Raw genomic sequence first — 9673 nt, 5'->3', positions numbered from 1 at the left:
AAACAGTAGCTTCCCTTGGGTATGGAAAGCTCAGTAGCCATATGTGACCACGTGGTGGAGGAGTTGGACAGATTTTTTTTTTTTTTTTGATATCTTGAAAAAAATGAAAGAGCTCGACCTATGTGCTAATCTGTATATGTATATAGTAATTATAAGATCACCACTGTAACTATGTCTTTTAAAAAAAAGGAGAGAAAATAAAATACATCATTTGGAAATGTTAACATTAAAATAATAATGTTAATAAAAATAAATAAACGCTTCTAAACTGGTTTAAAATATCGAATCATTTTGCTGAATATCTGCAGTCACACCTTTTTGTTGTGTTTGGGTTGTTCTGAAGTTTTTCTACTCTCTGGCCCGCCTTCATGGGATCCCTCCTCTGACGTGCCAAACTTTTCTTTTTCTCCCTCCCTCTCCAGCTCAATGTGCTCTTTGGTCAACAACTCCTCAGCTGTGCCGAAGCCTCTCCTGTGGGTGATGTTGGATACTACCGCAGCTGAACCGTCCGATCAGCCACGATCGATCTAAAGCCGTTTGAGAGCTGCACTTTGGAGACTTCACACCGGGTCATGGCCAACAAGTCACCTCCGGGCTGGTTTGGAGCTTTTCTCTCTGCAGTCACTATAGCCGTACTCGCGGGGAATCCGGTCAGCGGTAAGTTGTTTGCTTTCTCTGAGGTTTGTGTTTGTTTTTTTTTGTTTTTTTTCCTGCGTTAACTTCACGTCTCTCCAACTGCTCTCGGTTTGGTACCAGCCAGCAGCTCTCTGCATGCTGGGCTGCAGCTGGAAGGGATTTAAATACCCGTCTTACAGTGGCTGGAAAACTTAAAGGAATAGTTTCTGAACTCACAGAAAGTCTTCAGAGCATTCTAAAGAAGGGATTTTAGTTTTCATTGTACCTGCGTGTAACTTGTGTAGTTTTTTTTGTAATCATAAAACGTGGCATACTGTGGTTGTGAACAGAGGGATGAACAATTAAAATGCCCATCTGGTTAAGAACCATAAATCACAATTGCTAAGAAGAATCTGAAAACATTCAGTGGACTTTATTATTATTGTTGTTGTTGTTTTCATTTTTACAAAAATCTTCTTTCCCTCTGAATAATTGTGATGATAATTTTGCATTTTCTGAAATGAAATAGAACTTTTTTCCTACCTTTTAATGCTAACATATGTCTACTTCCTTCACTTTGAATGTTATCTTAGATTTATTTTATTTTGGTACAATTGTTAGTTTATGTCATTTTAGTGCTTTATATTTAAATCGGTCAGGTAGTTTCACATCCTCAATACCACATAACAAGGGTCTTAACCTTAATATTTAGGTTAACTCATTGTGCCAATCTTATTGTTCTGCTTGAAAGCTTTTTGGCTCAGCTGCTTTTTCTTTAGCTCTATTCAGGACTTTCATGTTGCCATACGTAGAAGGTCTTTCGGGGTCCATTGGTGCAAAATATTTGTTGGTATTCATTATAGACTTTTATACTATGTTAAATCTATGTATGTATTTTTGGTTCCAAATGCATGAAAAATGTCCCTCTTTTTTATATTTAAAAAAAAATCTTCAAAAATAAAAAAAAACAATACCTGTCACCTAAACCAAATGGCCTGGGGTCCAAAAGACCCTAAAAGTTCTAAATAGGGTTAAAAGTGCTTTATGAATAACGATGACTTGACGATACTAGACTTAGTGTGGTTAATGGTCTTTTGTATCTGATCAAACCATATTTTCTTACTGCTAATCACTCAGTTGAACATCTCTTTCAGCTCAACATTCTCAGGGCCGCTTTCGCCGTCCAACCAGAACCTCAGAGCCTCTTGTGATACCACGCCAAGTTTCCCGGTATTACCTGACCCCAGACCAGCTCAGGCGGCTGCACTTCAAACCCACCATAGGTAGCATCCAGCTGTCAGAGGGCCACGAAGCTAAATTTAACTGCTCCATCGATATCCCCGATGCCAGACTGGAACCCATCATCATCTGGATGAAAAACGGTCAAGACCTGGCCGAAAAAAACCAGGTGGTGGTCAACGAGCTGCGCACCATCACAGACGGGGTCACGACTCTCCTCTCCACCGTGATGTACGTAACACATGAAGCTGAAATGTGACAAGTTGATGATTACACAGGATTATATGGTCTTTTGTGTTGCTTCACAGCATTAACCCTGTGCAGAGAGCGGATGCTGGAGAGTATCGCTGCAGACTGAGCATCAGCAACATGATAGTTGAATCTCTGCGAATTGTAATAGAGGTAGAAGGTGAGTTTTGATATGATACTGGCAGTGGGAGCTTTTTTATTTCACACATTTTGCAATTCTTTCAAGCTTCTTGCATCTGTCTTTAGGTCTACCAACATTTCTCCAGCAACCAGAGGATAAGAACGTAACAGGAAACACTCCGTTCACGCTATCATGTGAGGCAGTGGGACCTCCGGACCCGGTTCAGATCCGCTGGCTTCGTGATGGATTACCTGACAGTGACTTTCATAACTCTCCCAGCAGCTTCTCCGTGGCAGGTGAGACACCGTTCACACAGTCCGACCTTTATCATCCCTCTCTGTTCCTCACACGAACAGAGAACATCCGTGTTTCACTATGACCTGCCACGGGTCCTTGTCTCTGCCTGTTCCTCTTCAGATGAAGAACGTGTCATTTCTTGCTGTTCTTGTCGCACATCGTCTGTGTCTCTGTGACTCTTCATACAGTCATCCTCAAATGTATTCATACCCTCCCATTAGAGAAGGAAAAAAACAGCTGTCACTAAAATAAGTTGGAATTTACATAAGTAATAATAAATTAAAAAATCATGAAAATCATGACATTGCTTTTGAGTAGTGGTTCAACAGAAATATATATTTCAGAAATATAAAACCACAAAAAAACAAGCAAACAAGCATGATGGGACCTGTAAACTAATATTTTGTTGAACAACCCTTTGAGCCAATCACTGCAATCAAGTGTTTTCTGTAACTCTCAATCAGACTTCTGCACCTGTTGACAGGTATGTTGATTTTGGCTCACTGCTCATCAGCAAAGTGCTCTAATTTGTCCAGGACAGTTTTGTTTGTTTGTTTTAAACTATTCTTTTCAACCACAATTCAAAAGCAATGGTTTATTTCACTTAATTAAAATTTAGTACATTTTTTATTTATTGTGACTTTTTTCATTTTCGAGTTATTTGAGTGACTATTGTGAATTTTCGCTTTTCTTTAACGGAAGGGTATGAATAAATCTGAGGATGACTGTATGTCTAAATGACTCCTTGAATCAGACAGAAAGAAGCTGAAGATGTGATTTATCACACTCATACTTTGTTCTCTCGTCAGTTTGACTTGTGTTAGAGGAGCTAAAGAAGTCATTTCCTGAGGTAAAACTACTTTGTTTCATATCAAAGAGCTTCTTTAACATCGGTGTGGATTTACTGAAAGTGCTTTTTGATCAAACTTGTGGGTTATAGTTCTAAAAGAAAAGTAAAAGAAACTTTTACTGGAACAGTTTCTGGCTTGTATAAACTGCCGTAAAATGAATGCAGTAGAAGAAACATGAGTGCTGCATCTTATTAAACCAGTTAATTGGTTTTAACTTGATTAACTTCCTTGTGTGACTGGAAATGGAAACATTCATCACCACAGATAAAAGACAAATTTGCCGTTTTGACGGTTGCAAAGTGCGACTCAGCTATCATCGCTTTGTTCGTGGTTTCTATTCTGCCTCGTCTCTGCTGCCTCAGCATCTGTTCCCTGCTTACCGCAGTGAGATTTGTCATGGTGTCCAACCTCTCTCCGCTGTTCAGTGGTTAACATGGGTCATTCACGTATGGTCAGTGCTTTTTGTGACTCCGCTCTGCTTGCTGTGCAGTGAACATGATGCAAATCTCGAGAAAGAGCTGAATGTCGAAATGCAACACTTTCTGTAAGCCTCAGTAAAGCCATTATTCATTAAAGCAATAGTTCAACATGCTGGCTTATACAACATGTTCAACATGTGCTTATTATAGCAAATATGCAGCTAGTAAGCTTATCTTGGACTGAACATTTAGGTCACACTGCAACTGTTAAATGCAGAAAGATTGAAGATTAGCCTTTGCCTTTTTTAACAATTAAGAAAGACAATAAGTGAGGGGCAGAAGGAATTATTAGGCCACTGGGCACGCTGCACTTAAGTTTTTGTATGGACTAAGTAAACTACTTTTTAATTAGTAATTCTTAGTATTTCATGTTTTTAGCCCAAATACTCAGCTAAGCCAAGCAGCAACTGGTTGAAGCCTCAAATTTAATTCAAGGATGTAGAGCAAAAGCAGCAAAAGTTAGCAAAATGTCGAACTGTTACTCTAATCCATTAAGTCCTGGATCTACTAGCATTCAAGGACCCTTTATAGACCATATAGCTCATTTACACCTTTATATTCCTACTTTCCAGCACTTTTTTACTCGTAGTATGTGAGATGTTTGTGAGTATTTGGATACTTAAATTGAGAAAAGAAGGATCCATCTATTTATATATCTTTACAAAATGGCTATAATGTACTGAAATTTTCATTTTTTGTTCATGCAGATACAGAGAACTCCCACACACTGTCCTTGGAATAAACTATAATAATAAAAAAAAATCATTCATAATTTTTACTGGATAAAGATCTAAGCACTGAAACATGGTTTTTCTAATCAAGTTTATTGCAATAGTACAATGTGTGGGAGTGCACCTTTCTTTTCGCTATGCATGTTTCATGCTATGCACTTGTCTAGAAGAATTCTCGATGTGCATGACCCCTTCAAAGTCTATTATTTATTCTATGAAATGTTGCTTAGTTAGAAAATGTCCTACATAAATTCCCAAAGTTGACATATTCAAATCACTTTCTGTATCAGAGTAGCTCAAAACTGAAAGATATGACTTTAATCACTTAGAAGCATAAGAAAACTACCAAATTCTCATATCGGAGAAGCTTGAACCAGAGAATTCTGAGCATTTAGCTTCCAAAAAAGCAGTAAAAGGACCACGTCAGGTCTGAGTTTCTATTCATGCTATACTTAGACAAATACTAGATTTAAAAAAATAAAAAATAAAAAATAGAAGAATTGCCGCAATGTTTTCTTTTACTGGAAACTTTCCTTTGGTGGATTCTTCCATTATGGCCTCAGTGACCCTCTTCTTGAACACATACAGTTGTTATTAGAAGCATAACCTTTGCTCTGTGTGTTCTATCCCTTCATTTTCAGTTCGCCGCAGGCTAAGTGCTCCTGCCATAGACAGTGAGTGGTGATAAAGTGATAAAGCCAGAAGCTGAGGGGGTTAAAGGTTCAGAGCTGTGCTTTGGTCCAACATGTGCAAGGGCCCTGGCAGTAGAGGGATGGGGGGCTGTACGGGGACTCTGTTCGGGGGTTTGCTCTGGGGACAAAGACCTCATTCAGAGGACGGCCCACTACTGAGCAGGGAGGGGCTGGACACAGAGGCTGGCAGACTGCAGCCTACCAGAGCTCTGTGCAGGACCAAGTGTTGGCACAACAGAACGCTGTAAACCCACTTCTCTGCATGCTCACCTCATGCATTGTATGAGTCTCGCCCCCCTTGCTCATTTAAAAGTGCAACTCCATGATATTATTACAGTACTTTTGTTGCAGTAGTAAGTCATTGTTGGTTGCATTGCATGAACGTGATTAGCACGCTCTTTTAAATCATATTGCTTCTTTATTTTGGGATATGGAAAACTGTTTGCATGTGTTTCATTATTTAATCTGGCTCAGCAGCAAGAAACAGCATAAAGTCCAGAATACGGTGCCAAGGTGGATCCAGGTTTGGCTTCATAATAACCTGATGGAGTACTTCATTTGCTATATTTACTCCCTGAGTAGAAAATGGAAAAAGAACAGACATCCCAGGCAGCTCTGTGAGCTGGAGTGACCCCAAAACCTGATAATTAGAGAGTGCTGGATCCATCCTGCAGAACTTCCACGTGGTACATTTTGGTTGTTCCAACCCACTCGCAAGTCTGAATCCCCGTTGCGTTTGAGGAGTCAACACATTTTGTTTTTCTACCATGTTGTTGTTTTTGTGTTTTGATTTCTTTGCCAATTAGAGTGAAAGCAGAAATGACAGTTGTTGCCCTTGGTTCATTTCTCTTTTTTGAGAGTGTTTATTGAACCTTTGACACCCAGAGATTATTCTTTCTGTGTGACCTTCAATAGGTATTCTTTTGTAGATGTTATTTTATAAAACCACTCCTGAGGCATAACCCACTGCTCTGGTGTCATATATAATAGCTCAGTATTTTGTGAACATGCATTGTTTTACCAAAAATACTGCTAAATGCATGCCAACACTTATTTTCATGTTGCCTTAACATACTCTTAGAGGTATTTAGCCTCGTTCAGCTCAGTTCCCACTTTGTTCCAACCACATCTGTTTGCTATGCAGTTTGCACTCAGGCATGTGGTAGTTACATTTGCACAGCTTGGATAGCAATGAACTGCCGTATATGCAAATTTCTCTTTCTTGTGAACTTTCTTGTCGTGTTGTCCAAAGTTCATCTTTTTTCATGTGAATGCAGCTTATATTGATGAGTCAATCAGGCCTATGTAAAACTTTCTACCTTTGTGCAAACAAAGCTACTGTAACTTAGATTGATGATTCAAGCCAACCTGACTAAGGCTCTCTGTCTTTGTGCAAACAGACATACTATAGTCATTGTTTGGGTGAAAAGTAAATCACTCTAACCTAGTTCTCCTGAGCAGAGGAAGGCAAACTGTTGAGGTTGTGATATTCTGCACAACGTAAACACAAGTTGGTTCCAGTCGTCTCTCACTGACTGTTCTGTGATTAGCTTTGTGGAAATGTTTCGGAGACGGAGACGCTGGAAAACAGAGCACAAAAGGGACATTATTTCGCAGATGTCGCAGTCCTATTCTAACTGGGCAGATCTGTGGCTGTTGAAAGACGTAAATTGTGCATCCAGGAAAAGAGACCCAGCAAAAGGATTGTTGCCACAGTACATCATATTGGAGAGGCTCTCTTTGAGCTTTCTGCATGAGGCCCTGCCGTGTGAACTTTTTGGTTATAATAAAGGAGTGAGTCATCCCGAAATGTGTTTCTTCTGTCATTTCCAGCCTGGCTTTGCTCTCACTTCTTCATAGAGGTTGACATGGCAGTTATGCCCTGTATTCAACTTTGACACAGAGAGAAATCAACTAGTTTGTACAAAATGTAGAGAACGGTGACAGTGTGTCCTCTGTCTCCTTGATTTGCACCCTTTTTCTCAACATTGAAGTAAAATAACATCTGAGTCGAGGTTAATTTCTCAAAATATTCAGCGCTATCATGACCTTGAGGATTGGTTGTTTTCAATTCACGGCCACATTGTCTCCTCCAATGTTTCAATTGCAGGTGTGGACAGATACACTCAGTTCAGCTGTGAAGCTCACAACTCGAAGGGTGTCACCACATCCAGAGAAGCAAATGTCAACATCAAAGGTAATGTTAGATCCCTTAGGGACTGTGGAGGTCCCAACAACATTCCATGAGATTTTCATGCTCTGCAAGCCGACTCCATGTTTGGAAGTTAATAAGGGCTTTTATGGTGTTTTGCAGTTCTTCCCAGTCCTGTGTCTGATGTTACTGTTAAAGCGAGACAGTCTAATAAGTTGACGTTGAGCTGGAGCCCTGGACACGATGGCTTCTCTCCACTTACCAGATGCCATGTCAGGGTAAGTGTCACGTCTGAACAAAACAGAGCTGTTGTTTAATGTCTTCAGAATCGATCATGTGGTCTCTGTCTCGTCTAAGCTCAAGGAGGTGAGTCGGAGGAAGGGGGAGGTGATGACCACCAGATTCATCAACGTCACGGCACCGCCTTTTTATTGTGACATCTCCGGGTTGCAGGCTATGACGTGGTACAACCTGAGTGTTTCCTGCAGCAATGAGGTGGGGGCCTCTCCTTTCAGCATGTGGATCCAGACCAACACCACAGAAGGAGGTGTGTTAATAAGAAACCATGAATATATCTGCAGGTTTCATTTTGTTGGTAGTTGCTGTAACGAACCCCATTGTGGCAGGGCGAGTACTAACAACTCGCGTAACAAGGGAGAGAAGCAACAAAACCCCAGCTGAAACCAAAAGTCAAGGGTTAATGGCTCTTTAAGGATATAAGTATCTGGAACTCCCAACTAGTCAGTCAGAACTGATGAAGCCTTCTTGGATGAGAAGCGAAACGTCTTCAAGAAACTCAAGCAAGTCCATTTGTTATGATTGAACTAGGAGAATAACCATGACCTGGATGACTGAGAATCGTAACAGACATACACTAGCAGATTTGTGGGGAAATTGCAAAAGGGGATGATCCAAAATGAAATTAAATAAAACATATAACATAAAACAATACTGGCTGTTTTAATTAGGAAGCTTAAATCTGTATTTGTCTTACAAACTACCCTGTCTATTGGCTTTACAGAACCTCGTTGTTATGTCCCTGCCTTCTTCTCATCATTCATGTTTAGGTTTTAGGTTAGCAGGACTATGTAATTATCCGACTACTACCCTGTCCAGAATGTGCTTTAAGTGAGCCTCCATGCAGTAGCAGCATGAAATAACTGGAATTTTCAAATGTTGCACAACTACCTGCTCTGCCCACAGCAATTCCCCTTCAGAAAAATGTCCTATCCACTAAATCTTTGTTGTTTCCCCGAAGGGTCACATAGGAAATAGGAGTGGCGTCACTGAGAAAACACAAAGTTCTTTTTGGGTGGAGCTGCTTTCAATTTCCTTCCTAAAGCCACCGCAGGGGATATTTTAGTTGAAAGACTTGATACGCTTTGTCCGGAAGTGACCGCATACCAAACTGTAATCAAATAATTCAATGGAAGGACAGTCTTCTTTCATTTTCTTTTTTTATATCAAGTGTTCTGACTCTTAATTCTGTTAATCCCTGTTTCACTTTTTATTGTTATATTTTTCAGTGCCATCAGTGTATCCCCGAAATGTCACTGTACAGCTGAACGAGTCGTGGCTGGTGATCAAGTGGAAGCCTCCTCCAGATGACAAGATAAATGGCGTCCTACGGGGTTATGATATCATTATCAGATATGGGACACAAGAGAAAAAGGTGAGGTTGTCTTCCACATGGTAGTTAAAAAAATAGCTTTTTGTTTTTGCTATTATCCTGTTCCTCTATCTTATTAAATTTTTCTTGTTTATGTTTCAGTCACAATAATAAGAAAATATTAAATACGAAAGAAAAGGAAACACAAACATCCAGCTTTAAAATTGGAATCATTTTTGTGATCTGGCAACACCTGTGGCTACCACAGTAACAGCAACTACAGTTTAAATGTATGCTTACGTTATATTTCCATTCTATAAAACCCTGCCTCTGAAAAAGGCCAGAGTGTGTGACGCAGGCAATAAGTAAGTTTTAATCTGAGTGGTTAGAGGGTGTAAATGGTTTGTGAGAAATATAAGTTTGTAGTGCATCAGTGTTTCTGTTGCTTAACTGTGTACACCAAAAACAAGAAAGAAATCCTCAGATATGTCCATAGTGTGCTTTTCACAGACGTTAATGACAACTGCAGCAAACACTCATTAGACAGGAGTGTAATGGGAACATACTGTACCTTAATTCTTCTTCAAACAGCAGTGATGAATACATTACATTTTCTCTGGCTGCTTCAATAGAGCAGA

At 39.9% G+C, this 9673-nt stretch overlaps 1 protein-coding gene across 2 annotated transcripts in view; it reads left to right on the top strand.

Moving 5' to 3' along the window:
* The first annotated feature begins 470 nt into the window (after positions 1–470).
* The window catches only part of mertka (c-mer proto-oncogene tyrosine kinase a), a 16407-nt gene continuing 7204 nt past the window's right edge, over positions 471–9673 (top strand). The window contains exons 1-9 of one of the 2 annotated variants that reach the window (XM_008282984.1): positions 471–657; positions 1770–2085; positions 2163–2263; positions 2350–2520; positions 7385–7471; positions 7589–7704; positions 7784–7792; positions 7880–7973; positions 8953–9098. In XM_008282984.1, the coding sequence (XP_008281206.1) occupies positions 573–657; positions 1770–2085; positions 2163–2263; positions 2350–2520; positions 7385–7471; positions 7589–7704; positions 7784–7792; positions 7880–7973; positions 8953–9098 (1125 nt within the window). In that variant the 5' untranslated portion in view covers positions 471–572. Of the gene's footprint in view, positions 658–1769; positions 2086–2162; positions 2264–2349; positions 2521–7384; positions 7472–7588; positions 7705–7783; positions 7974–8952; positions 9099–9673 lie in introns of both variants that reach the window. The other variant, XM_008282983.1, reaches the window with a different exon arrangement.

Source organism: Stegastes partitus, unplaced genomic scaffold, assembly GCF_000690725.1.
Source record: "Stegastes partitus isolate 25-593 unplaced genomic scaffold, Stegastes_partitus-1.0.2 Scaffold292, whole genome shotgun sequence".
NCBI classification, from domain to species: Eukaryota; Metazoa; Chordata; class Actinopteri; family Pomacentridae; genus Stegastes; species Stegastes partitus.
This window is presented reverse-complemented; position numbering and strand designations above follow the sequence as displayed.